The sequence below is a fragment of the Zingiber officinale genome, chromosome 5B (assembly GCF_018446385.1).
Source record: "Zingiber officinale cultivar Zhangliang chromosome 5B, Zo_v1.1, whole genome shotgun sequence".
NCBI classification, from domain to species: Eukaryota; Viridiplantae; Streptophyta; class Magnoliopsida; order Zingiberales; family Zingiberaceae; genus Zingiber; species Zingiber officinale.
This window is the reverse complement of record NC_055995.1, coordinates 118,041,017-118,055,054: the sequence shown is the minus strand read 5'-3', so window position 1 is coordinate 118,055,054 and position 14,038 is coordinate 118,041,017. Positions and strand designations below refer to the sequence as shown.

Genomic DNA, 14,038 nt, shown 5'->3' with positions numbered 1-14,038 from the left:
CACCTGATTTAGATCATGTGGACCTAGTTTGAAATCAACATCATCATGATGTTGATTTCAAACCAACATTGGTGTTGGATTACTTGGATACAGAAGAGAGTAAAAATATTACATGCAAATAAAAGAGGAAAAAAAAATTTAACCATGTTAAATTATTTACATTGGATATTATTCACCGTAGCTTAGATAAGAATGTACAAAATATTATTTATATATATAAAGAAATAATAATCTACACACCCGTCTATACACGAAGCATGATGGAATGAGTGTACATTCGGGTCAATTTCAAGACTTTGGATGTCCAAAAATAATCCAGGCATCCCAAGAGACACTCAATTGTCCATGGTCGTTTACAGACGGGATGTGCATGTTATCATTTCTTTGATATATAATATATATAACGTAGGATGACAGGTTGGTGGTGTAGTTATCTGAGTTTTGTCATTTTGCATGGTGTGGCAGAAGCTTGTAATACAAGTGCACATTCTTCCTTCAATAATGGAGCTGGCGAGTCACGTTCATGATTTTCACATATTTGTTCATGGTCTACTTTCTCTTTGTCCTGAATATTTTCATGACCCTAAACAGTAATCTTCCAGTTCCAATCGCTCATGTGAATACTATGAATTATTCCATATTGAATACTTTTGCAATAGCAGTTGCGATAAGTACTCAAAATAATTTCTCTGCACCCAATAATTAAACGACAGCATAGGATATGAAGGATTTGACAAAAGAAACAGAAAAGATTCCTTAATTATTAAGATTGATTGTTATCGCAAACGTAACGAAGAATACTCAATCAACATGTTTAAATAATACGAGAGGCTTGGGATTTATCAACAATGTATTTATTTAATCTTGGGAGTTTTTATAAATTTGTGCCAATTACGATTTTATTTCATGCATGATTAAAAAAACTCAGTTTCGTGAAAGAATTAATTTGAGATATTAATTCGTAACCATTTTATTAAAAATATTATCAAGCTCGATCACTTTCAATCCATTTACCTCTTTCATTTTCTCCATGTGACTTTTCAATTTTCAAGTCTCAAAAACTCGTAATTTATTTTAGTGAGCATAAGTTTTCTTTAAAAAACAATTCATATGCATTGTTTTAGGGCTATAAAAAACAAATGTATTTTTATTTTATTTTGTTAAATGTAAAGTGATACGGTGCATAACGATAGAGTCTGAGAAAGCCAGACTGTCAGAAGTCAAGGAGATGTGATAGTCAGAAGTTAAGGGGACGCGACAATTAGAAGTTAAGGGGACGCGGTAATCAACAATTAGGGAAAGAAGAAGCCGGGCCGCCTGACATCATCAGTCGTATGATGCCCGGTCGGGTGCTTACAGATCATGATCCCAAATCTGAGATATGGGGTGCGACCAGGGGTAATGCCTGACCTGCTCTGACTGGTCGGGTTTCCTTAGCATGGTTTACATATCTAGACCTGATATTCTCGGTAGGCCGACTCTTGGTCGGCTCTTGGGCAATCCAAAAGGCAAGCTAAGATGAGGCTCTCGCCACAGCTCGTCCTTCTCATCAAGACTCTAGCCAGGTGTTATACTTGACAGATCATCCCAAGCTGCCCCTAGTCACACCCGGGCGAGACAAAAGGCACTAGGCGACAACAAGATCAGAGAATCATAACTGTCTATCAGAGAATAATTACTGTATGTCAGGAAATATTCCAACGGTCGACCGTCATCTACGAATGGAACCTTCTTCCAGTCCATGGGAGGGTGTCACGCGTCCTCCATCACCCGACAGGTCCTGACACCTGACATTCTCTAACATCGGTCATGCTCTAGAGGTACGCACGGTCATATTAAAAGGGAGATTCTCTACCTTGAGCAGGGATGCTTTCTCGCACATTCACACTTGTCCTTTACACTTATTTTTTCCTTCATACACTGTTCTTTCAGGGAAAAAGTACTTGACTTGAGCGTCGGAGGACCTGCGCCAGAGACTTTTTGCTTGGTGTCTGATCTCTAACGTTTTGTATGCTTGTCTGAGTGTGCGCAGAACTTAAGTACCGCCGGCTTAGTCATCGTCGTCCTTCAGTTCCATATGGGGTCTGTTTTATCATAAAAGATATATCGTTGTAATTTTCTATATTAATACCTCTTTAATATCCTTTTTTAAGTATCTAAATTATTTCAAAATATAAAGGAGGAGGACCATTTTATCGATTGTTTTTTATTCTGGGCAGGGTATCTCTATTATTATTATTATTATTATTATTATTATTATAATAATAATAGGATGCTTCATTTCATGTGACAAAAGATGATTCATTTTTCTACATATAGCATCTTATAAGACCCCATGATCTCATGTGATAGCATCTCATGTGCCACTAGGAGACGCACTCCATCTCTCCTACATATTTTTACATAGTTATCTTCAAATAAACTATTCGATATTATTATCTCCAAATAAACGATTTTATAACTACTCTAATATCTAGAATAACTATGGTTCATAATTATTACCATGTGGGCGGATTTGTTCTATTCAAATAACTGTCCGACGTATTAACAGAAAAATATAATACTGGAAAATGTACTTGAGAAGATGGGTATAATTTTACAATCAACTAATAGGTGGAAAGCCTTTTGATAATAAAAAATAAAAAAAGATACACCATCCAAATTCAAAAAAAAAAAACATCCTTTGATTATTGCTCTTTTATTTTCAATATTTAATTTAATAATAAGATTCAATTTATTCAGGTGAAATTCAGTTTAACAAACAACTGAAATTAATAAAAAACACTCTGTCACATCGACCTAAATCGCTAAATTGTGGCGGAGGATTTTGTCGAGGAATAATAATGCATAAAAATACCGCAATAATTGAAAATAAGTGTTCAATTATGCAGTTAGTGATGTGACAGATGATGTGATACGAACAACTGTTGTTACTCGCCGTGACTGTTTGGTTAAGCACTATCACTATAAAATTCATATGGTAGGAATAGCATCGAACCCTCTACCACAACGACACTAAAAAAACAAGTACAGAGAGACTAAGAAGTAAGATCAACTCTAAAATAAAAATAAAAATGGTTGCCGAGTAAATTACAATGTAGTTCAAATTTTACATAACTCAAATTACACAAGCAACTTTAAAAATACCAAACCATATGCTTGATACTCATTTTACTCATTCATTAGTTCCACTCCGCGAATCAATTACTAGAGCATAGCAATCAATTCGGTATGTTTTTAGAAAAATATAATTGATTATTATACTATAACAATAGATTAATTTTATTTTAAAACATAAATAACAAAAAAAGTAATTCTAATTAAAAATGTATGGATCCCAATAAAGTATATCAACTTAATATTTCAAGATGTAAATAAAATAAAAAAACTTAACAAATACATAGTACATGATTCTATATCATTTAGGATCAAATTCTCTAAATCTATCAGTTAATTTTATATATCTAAAAAACTCAAAATGATATACAATTAAGTTCTACTCATCTAATTTTTTTAATTATATTCATGTACTCAAACATCAACTCGATATAGCAATTTATAGTAGTAAATGTTTAATCATAAAATCTTTTTAATTATTTTTAAACAAAATTTAATCAATTAAAATTATTATTCATGGTCATATAAATATATCGAATCAATTGTTAAAAAAAATCTGATTTGTATTTAAAAAATTATTACTATATATATGAATATAATATTTGAAAGTATGAATATAATTAAAAGAATTAGAAATCGAATCCAGTTTTGATCAAAATCAATCAATAGATAAATTTAGGAAGTTAAAAATGACATATGTATTCGTCTAATTTTTTTTTATTTTATTTATACCGGTAAATATCCATTCAATCATATAGAAGGCCGAATGAGCAGAGGGTAAAATATAAATTGGATACATGATTTAAATATTTTCAAAGTAATATGCGATCTGGATAATATGAAACATAAACGAGTAATTTGCAGAAATTAATTTGCGATTACATTCTTGGATCGAAATACAGAAACGTGTGAAGCAGAGAGGAGATGGCGACAAGTGTTTTAGCTACTGTTCGAGCAGACTCATCTGTGAATTATAAGGTTTGTTCAGCAGAGTGAGAGGGTAAGTGACACCAAACTGGGAATGTCGCAGCGCCGTCGTCGCCATGACGACGAGGAGAACGAGTCCTGATCTCGCCGGCCACCGCAAGCAGCACGATGGCCGGAGCTGCCACCGCAAGCAAGTCGAAGGCGGGTAGCCGCCTATCTTAATCTTTTACTTTTCCTAGTCACTTTGATTCCTTTGTTTGCGAATTAATTACGAGAGAAATTCAATGGAGGAGCTGCTTCCGGAGACGGCGTCGCCGGAGGGGAAACGTCCCCTTCACGGCCGCTACGAGCTCGGGCCCGTGCTGGGCTACGGCACCTTCGCCAAGGTCTATCTGGCGCGGGACGTGCGCAGCGGTAAGGGGGTGGCTGTGAAGGTGGTGGCCAAGGACAAGGTGCTCCGCGCCGGCATGGAAGAGCAACTGAAGCGCGAGATCGCCGTCATGCGGGCGGTCCGGCACCCGAACATCGTCGAGCTCCACGAGGTGATGGCCACCCGCTCCCGCATCTTCTTCGCCATGGAGCTCGTCCGCGGCGGCGAGCTCTTCGCGCGCATCGCCAGCCACGGACGCCTCCATGACGACGCTGCGCGCCGCTACTTCGGGCAACTCATCTCGGCCGTCGACTTTTGCCACAGCCGTGGCGTCTACCACCGCGACCTCAAGCTGGAGAACCTCCTCCTGGACGAGGCCGGCGACCTTAAAGTTGCCGACTTCGGGCTCAGCGCCTTTGCCAGCGCTGACGACGGGCTCCTCCACACCGCGTGCGGCACGCCGGCGTACGTGGCGCCGGAGGTCCTCAGGAAAAAGGGATACGACGGTGCGAAGGCCGACCTCTGGTCTTGCGGCATTATCCTGTTCGTGATGCTCGCGGGGTATCTCCCCTTCCAGGACGACAACCTCATCACCATGTACCAAAAGATCCACCGCGCCGACTTCAGGTGCCCGCCGTGGTTCTCTGCCGAGACGCGACGCGTGGTCACCAAGCTGCTCGACCCCAACCCCGCCACGCGGCTCACGGTGGCGAGGCTGGCGGAGATGCCCTGGTTCAAGAAGACCCGTATCCTCCGTACTCCGGTGGTGGGGTCGTCGTCGAAGGGGGAAAATAAGCATGACGAGCCGGTGGCGGCGGAGGAGGAAGCGAAAACGCTCAACGCGTTCCACCTCATCTCGCTGTCAGAGGGGTTCGACCTGTCGCCCCTGTTCGAGCAGGGCCGAGGGCGGAGAAGCGAGGGAATGCGATTCGCGACGCGGGAGACCGCCGAGGGGGTGGTGGCGAAGCTGGAGGATGTGACGGGAGGGAGGTTCCTGGTGACGCGGAGCGGCGCGGCAGGAGTGCGGATGGAGAAGAAAGAGATCGGGCGGAAGGGGAAGCTGGCAGTGGCCGCCGAGATCCTCACGGTGGCACCATCGGTGCGGCTGGTAGAGGTGACGAAGGCCGGCGGCGACACACTCGAGTACCTCAACTTCTGCTGCGACCTGCTTCGGCCAGCGCTCAAGGACATCGAGTGGTCTGACGGATCTGAAAACGCCGCCGCTTGATCGATCGGCGATCCACCAAATCAAATCTTGGCGACCGAATTCAAAATTATCTTTAGATTTTGCAATTACCAAATCGGAACAGATATGTACAGCAACCATATTACCAGCTCTCTGCCTCTCTCAGTCTCTCTCTCTCTCTCGTGTACTTTACTTGATTTAATCACGCAGTCTCTTAATTTTCAGGGGAAAAAACTTTAATTTCGCAAGAATCAATCAACAAAAACCAGGGCCGGCCCTGAATGCGCCTTCAAGTCGTTCATTTCCCGAATTGCCAAAATAGCTCAGTTAGAACGATGACTTTTGCCAAAAACAGAGAAAAAAAATAGTTGTTTTTCAAAAGTTTAATTCGTTCACTTTCAATCGATGTTTAATTGTTGATCTGGTCTTAAATTGGTGAAAGTTGGACTACACGTGAGGTGTTGCTAATGTTGATCATATCTCCATGACCAAAAGGAAGGTAGGGTTGCCGAAGATGTCGGTGAGCTATTCTCTCTAAGTTGCCGTGGATTAGACTAAATCATCTAGAGAGTCTGCAAAGGGTAAAAGAGCGAGAGAGAGGATTCAAATGCAGACCAGTCTTGTCCTTCCACTCTGATGTTCAAGTCAGATCTCCCAAGATATAAAAATGCTAAGAAAATGAACAGTAGTTGAGTAATAAAAAATGAGTGCATGTAGTAATGAGGATCCGATATACCTTGGCCCGTAGGAATGGGTCTTTTATAAGAAGTATTCCTGAAAAGATGTCATATCCACAGTAAAGAATGTGTCATGTCAAAGGTATCAAAAGATCATGTTGCCCCACGTCTTGTATTGTAGAAGTTCTTGTGGGATCATGATATGTTAATCAAGTCCCCTCGGGATGGACTAGTGGCTAGTACATGGGATGTTGTCACAATGAGGTCTGGGGGTCAAATCCTGGTTAGTAGCCAGATTCCTGCCCTCCCCTATGTACTAGTCATTGTCTGGGCTAGTAGCCCCCGTGATTTACCTCCTCCGTGTTAGCCTAGGGAGGGATTGACGGAGGCGCTGAGGGCGAGCGAATCGCCTTTTGCCACAATGATATGTTAATCAAGCTACTCCATGTGCTATGGTACCACGTGTTGTCCCATGTGCTATTGACCAGCTGTGGTTCTGAAAACCCACATGGGGGCCTACGTGCTGCTAGTCAGTCGGGAGGATGGGATTGAAGAGTTTGTCAGTATAGGACTGACCGGAGAGGGGCTGAATAAGCAGTTGAATGAGTGTCGAGTCAGTTCGGTAGGAATGATTGGTGGGTCAATTCGACCGGAATGACTGCGGGGTGGCTGGGACGGAATGACTAGCAGGTTAGCTCCGCTAGAATGACTGGTAGGTCAGCTCAGGCGGAATGACTAGTGGCTCGGCCGAGAAGAGTTGTGGCTCGATCGGGAAGAATGGATTGGCTCAGCCGAGAAGAGCGGCAACTCACTCGACCGGGAAGAGCTGTGCTTTGGTGGGGAAGAGTGTGAATCAACTCAGTTGGAATGACTGGTAGGTTGGCTTGACTGGACTGACTGGCATATTGGCTCGGTCGAGAAGAGAGGGTCTCGTTAATCTCCCTTGACTTTAACCCAGCTCGACATGCCAATTGACCTTCTTCGTACCTGTGGTAACTTTTAATACTCCCCGTATTATTGATTTTCTTGTTTGAAATTTAATCATCAACTTCATCCTAGTATTTGAAAGCCTTGAAAGATCTTTAACACATATATTCTTGCCTGAGATCATCAACGGGTAAACCACCGGTGAACTATCTTGGATGTTGACAAAGTCACCGAACTTCAAGGAAGAGTATCATTGTTAGACTTGGCAAAACCTAAAAGAGGGACAATGAGAAGAAGAGGGTCAGAATAGAGGACAGGGAGTACCCTGACTTAGCCACTTCGATACTCAAATCAGTCTCCGACAAAAGGGGAAAATCGAGATAATGACAGTGCAGAGAAGTAGATGCATATAATTGTGAACACGTGCATAAAAATATACCTCCGTCCGCAAGAGCAGACTCGTTACAAAACAAAGTTCATCACAAAAAATATTTGTGATGATTTTTTCGTTACAAATAGGTTGTCACAAATTTATGCATCAAATAAATATTGATTTCTCACAAAATTTGCAGCAAAACATTTTTTGTCGTAAAATTTATTGTAATTTTATGACTAAAATACATTTCAACACAAAATTTACATTGAAATTCAACTCGTCCCAAACACAAATTAACGACGAAAAAAACATTTCGTCGCATATTCACATTGGAAAAGTTTTCGTCCCAGATTTGTGATGAAAGCTTTTTTTGTTGTAGATTTGCAAAATTTGTCATAAATTTTTGTCATTAAATTTGTCATAAAACTGAATTTTTTTTCAATATAGACATACACATAATTCAAGTTTAAATACATACATATATTCTCAAGTAATCATATACGACACACAAATTCAAAACAAACACACTTAAATAATCTAACAATAGATACAAATTCAAATATCTTATAACAAACAAAAGATCCAATAACATTCTTCAAGTTTAACAGGTCATCATATCAAAAATATCCTATAAACAAACTGTCTCAAAAGGAGAGGACTATGAATTGAATTTATTCAAATTTACAAAAAGATATCATCGTCCTTTTCTTCCTTGGCACCACTTCCTCCTCCTTCCATACTTCTTTTTCTTCTTTTCTTATGTCAGAAAATAAACAAATAAAAAATTGAATTCTTAACAAGAACGAAAATCCTCTAAACTAACACGAAACTAAATATGTAAACACTTACTTCTGACATAGATTTCCATTTTTCACCACCTTCCTTAGTCTCACTAACCATGTTCAAAGCAAATTAAAAGTACTAATAAAAAATACAAAGATGAAGGAAAAAAATACAACTCAATCAAATAATAAATGTTCAAAAATAGTACAATATCATCGACCCCTACTAGATATAGATACGTAAATTACGAGGGGCGTTTTATCCTAGTATAGGAGCTCTTTGCATGAATGAAATTCGGCATCCAACAGAGCATTTTGCATCTGTTAAAAATTGATCTCAAAATTTATTGAAGTAATCACTCATATATTTGCCAACTTTATCAACCTATGGGGGCATGATCAAATAACATTCATACATTAAAATCAAGAAGTACCATCATCATTATCATCATCATCACCATCAAATAAAGCATCATCGGGAGGAGATAATTGAAGATGTGCATTATCAACATCTATTGTTGATGGAAATCCAAGGTACGAACCTCTTGAAATTCACTATTCCTTTGCCTATAAATTGTACGGACCTTTTGAATTTCATTGTCCTTTTGCATTAATAACTCCTTCAAATAACTAACTTATTCACTTAATTAATTTGTTTCCGTCTTTATTGTTGGTGGGTGGAAGAAGATGCGCTAGCGACTCTACTATTTCTATTCAAAGAACTCATTCCAACTATTCTTTCCTGTTTCAATCCTCTAGTAGCTTGGATTTATAGACTTATATTATTACCAATAGAGGATTCCGATTTGTCATTATCATCACTAGCAACTAAACTTCTATGTGATAACTCATCAAATCTCTCATATATTGTCATAAGAAAAATTAAAATAAATTTATAATAACAATATAATAGAAACACATGTAATCTTAATTAAAAATAATAGATACACATATAATATCAGAAAGATATTATAGAAGAAAACAATTATATAAGAAGAAATAAAATATTCGATTTTCCAAACTAAGTGGCTATAAGAACGACCATTACAACTAAAGTAGATTCAATGAGGCAGTAACAAAAGTATAACTAATATACCTCTACATAACTGTCAGACAATATGTAGTTCTAGGAAAATTCTTCTGCAAACGAGTAAATTATTCAACTTCTACTTTTCACAAAAACCACTAAACAAAGAGCTAAATAAACTAATACAAAGACCTTAGCCTCTATTTTACCAGAACATGATAGCATAGGTACATGAACTTTGGTGATCATAAAATACATATATGTGGGAGGCTTCAAGAGTTTCAAACTCATTCTACATCGTCTACAAAGGTTCGATTTCCTATCTACTCATGAGTTTCAAACTCATTCTTAATGTGGGATAGACTGAAACGGGAGAAACCACCACAATCGACAACTAACTATTGCTCAACTGCCCTGTTATTTGGAATCTTTATTTTAGGTATTTTGCTTTCCAGCATCTTTTGGCGACGAGTTTTGAAGATTTTTAAGTTTCTTGGATGTCGATGCAGCAGTAGTTAATGGCAATGTGAAGTTTAAAAGTAGTTTCTTGGATGTCGATGCAGCAGTAGTTAATGGCAATGTGAAGTTTAAAAGTACTACTTCTTGAGTTCTGTGTTTTTATTTCAAACTATTTTTCATGATTTTTTTTTTGTTGTTCAAGTAATGTATATGTATTTAGTCCCACATTGTTAAGCTAAGAAGGTTGGAAGACCTTATATATGGAGTCCTTCCATACTTAACAAAGTTAAGGAGACCTACACGCATGTGCGGGCCGAGCCCAAATCAGGTGGTTTCGGGGGGTTTGAGCAGGAAATCCATAAATTGGGCACGACGCACACGATCATCGCACGCAGGGGGGTGCAAATCCCCAACTCGTGGGCCTCACACTTGCAAGCGGCCTGGTTTGGTTCTGTCCAGCGTGTGAGGGAACCGACGCTTTTGTTCGTTGGCGAAGCAATGCTTACTGCTTCGTAGTGAATAAATGCTGCGCCTCTGTTCCTCGTTCTGTAACTCTCGGGCTGCTCTTCTCCTTCTTCCCTTTCTTGGTTCCGCGATCTGAGTGCGACATTCGTCTTGGAGTGCACCTACGGACGATGCGAGTGGTTGTCGGATCTTGGGAGAATTTTGCCGGAGAGCCTCTGTACTGTGGGCGGCAATAAATTCAACCAGAGGATAATAATTTCTGAATCTTACTCTTTTATTACCTGTTTATTGCATGCTTGCTATTTTGGTGCAAATATATTACCGTGTTAGTGCTCTCAATCAACAACAATTTTAGAAAATTTATTGTAAGCATCAATAGATATGATGAATGATAGGGTAACGGGGTCTGATGAGGCTAGTGCCAGACCCGAGAGATTTTTCGGGCAAAACTTCAGACGTTGGCAACAACGGATGAAATTTTGGCTTACTACGCTAGGGCTATTCTCCGTTATAGAAACTGATCCTCCTTCACCTGAGGAAGAGGAACCTGCGCATAGTGCTTCCTTACAGAGGTTTAAGCAAAGAGATTATCTCTGCCATGAGAGGATCCTGTCTGCCCTCTCAGAGATACTATTTGATGTATACTGCTCAATGGCTTCGGCTAAAGAGTTGTGAAAATTTTTGGATAAAAAATACAATTCCGAAGATTCTGGTTTAGAAAAGTACACTATGGCAAAATTCATAAACTTCAAAATGGTTGAAGGCAAATTTGTGGTTGAGCAGACACATGAATTCCAAGTTCAAATTCATGGTCTTGCTGAAGGAGATATGCCATTACCCGAAAAATTTTAGGTCTTGTCTATCATCGAAAAATTGCCTCCAAGTTGGGAAGATTTTGGCATGACTCTTAAACATAGGAGAGGTAAAATCTCTCTAGAAGATTTGATGATTGCCTTAAATATCGAAGAAGAACATCGGTAGCAACATAAAGATGATGATAAAAGAATGTCTATGGATTTTATTCCAAAGGCAAACGTAGTAGTCTCATCTGACAAGAAAAAATTCAAAAATCAGAAAATGAAGAACAAGATGAAACCCAAACCAAAGATTCAAAAGAAAAATGGAACCAAGCCGTGTTGGGCATGTGGACAAGTTGGACATTATGCCAAATTCTGCCCTAAGCAAAAGGACAAGAAGAAAAACCAAAGCAACACGTCCAACACCAAGGCACAAGCAAATGTTGTGACTGCTAGTGACGACACCTGCAATAGGTTTGTTACCTTCAAACCCGAACTAAACTTGATCTATCAACCTAATGAATGGTTAGTTGATACAGGTGCTAATGTGCACTGTTGTGCTGATCGCTCTGCCTTCCTTACTTATCAGGTAATTGAAGGTACTTCCGTGACCATGGGGAATCATTCTACAGCCAGGGTGTTTGGGATATATAAGATAAGTTGACCTGAGGTTCACCTCTGGAAAAGTCCTGTCACTACATGAGGTGCATCATGTTCCAGCGGTCCGTCGGAATTTGATTAGCGGGTCAAAGTTAGTCCGCGCTAGTTATGAGTTGAATTTTAAATGTAATAAAGTTGTAATATTACATTTAGGAACATTTATTGGAAAATGTTACCTTAATGAAGGTTTATTTAAACTCAATGTAGAAAATGCTACTTTAAATAAATCTATTGATATTGGTTGTTCATATAACATTGAATCTTATGATATATGACATGATAGATTAGGACATGTCAATTTTAATACCGTAAAAAGGATGATGAATCTAGACATGATTCCTAAACATGCTATAAATGATAAGAAAAAATGTGAAGTTTGTGTGCAATATAAACAACCCCGTAAACCCTTCAAATCAGTTGATAGAAATTCTGATATTTTAGAATTGATTCATATTGACTGTTGTGAGTTTAACAGTGTAATAACCAGAGACCATAAACGGTATTTCATTACCTTCATTGATGATCACTCTCGTTATTGTTATGTTTATTTGCTGAAAACTAAGGATGAAGCTTTAGATAAATTTATAGTTTTTAAATCTGAAGCTGAGAATCAAACAAATAAATCTATTAAGAGGTTAAGGTCTGATAAGGGTGAAGAGTTTACCTCGAACCTGTTTCAAAAATTTTGTCAAGATGCAAGTAGAATTCACGAGGTAACTGCACCATATAGTCCTCAATCCAACGGTATAGCAGAACGAAAAAATCGAACCCTTGAAGATATGGTTAATTCCATGTTAGGCAGTTCTGGGTTACCCAACTTCATGTGGGGGGAGGCTCTATATACTGCATGCCATGTGTTAAATAGAGTCCCCATGAAGTCTAGGGATAAAAGCCCATATGAGCTTTGGAAAGACCGGAGGACAAGTTAAATACCTTAAAGTGTGGGGGTGCCTTGCAAAGATACTAGTACCTGAACACAAAAGGAAAAAACTTGGTCCAAAGACCGTAGATGGTATCTTCTTGGGTTATGCTCAAAATAGTATTGCATATAGGTTTTTGATTATTAAATCATAAATTTCTGGAATAGATGTAAATACTATTGTAGAACTTCGTGATGCTACATTCTTTGAGGATATATTTCCTATGAAGACGAGAACACCTCAGTCTATATCTGGAATTCCTACTAGAGATAAGTCTGCTGCCGTAGAGGTCCCATTATCCGTAGTAGGTACACATTCCATAAGTCACTCTAGACTGGATGAATCTAGTGAGTATACAGAACTGAGAAGGAGCAAGAGGCAACGTGTGCCTATGGATTTAGGCCAAGACTTTATCACCTATAATATAGAAGGTGACCCTGTGACATATAAAGATGATATGACTTCTCCTGAAGCTAAGCACTGGAAAGAGGCCACTAAAAGTGAAATGGACTCTATTATCTCTAATGCCACTTGGGAGTTGGTAGATTTACCTTCTGGGTGTACCACTATAGGATGTAAATGGGTGTTTAAGAAAAAACTAAAACCTGATGGGTCAGTAGATAAATTCAAAGCCCGCCTAGTTGCTAAGGGATTCAAACAGAAAGAAGGGATTGACTATTTTGACACTTATTCTCCTGTTACCAGAATTACTACAATCCGAGTGTTAATAGCATTGGCATCCATATATCATCTTGAGGTCCATCAAATGGATGTCAAAACGACATTCCTTAATGGAGATCTTGAAGTAGAGATATATATGGATCAGCCTGAGGGACATGTAATTTTTGGAAATGAGAATAAAGTCTGTAGGTTAGTCAAATGTCTTTATGGTTTGAAGCAAGCCCTAAAGCAGTGGCACGAAAAATTTGATAGAGCTATGCTATCGTTTGACTTTGAAATGAATGACTCTGATAAATGTGTGTATGCTAAAATGAAAGGTGATCATTGTATTATCTTATGTTTATATGTAGATGATATCATACTTTTTGGTTCTAACCTTTCTATTATTAATTAGACTAAGGTCCTTTTAAGTGGTAAGTTTGATATGAAGGATATGGGTTGTGCTGACATGATTTTAGGGCTAAAGTTGACTCGTTCAACTGATAGAATAGCAATTTCTCGGTCACTCTATGTTGAGAGAGTATTAGAGAAATATGGCTATAGTCAAGTTAAATCTGTCGTCACACCCTATGATCCTTCAAAAACTCTCCACAAGAATAAGAGTGGTGTGACAGTGTCTCAATTAAGATACTCACAAATAATAGGTAGTCTAATGTATTTAGCAAAT

General features: G+C 38.8%; 1 protein-coding gene across 1 annotated transcript; it reads left to right on the top strand.

Annotated features, from left to right (window-relative positions):
• Nucleotides 1–4,089: 4,089 nt before the first annotated feature.
• Nucleotides 4,090–5,840, top strand: LOC121985528 (CBL-interacting protein kinase 6-like). The gene has a single exon (XM_042539037.1). The coding sequence runs from the start codon at nucleotides 4,329–4,331 to the stop codon at nucleotides 5,640–5,642; it is 1,314 nt and encodes a 437-aa protein (XP_042394971.1). The 5' UTR covers nucleotides 4,090–4,328; the 3' UTR covers nucleotides 5,643–5,840.
• The last annotated feature ends 8,198 nt before the right edge of the window (nucleotides 5,841–14,038 follow it).

Excerpts from the sequence above, each read along its gene's own strand:
- LOC121985528 (XM_042539037.1), top strand. The coding sequence starts at position 4,329 with ATGGAGGAGCTGCTTCCGGAGACGGCGTCGCCGGAGGGGAAACGTCCC.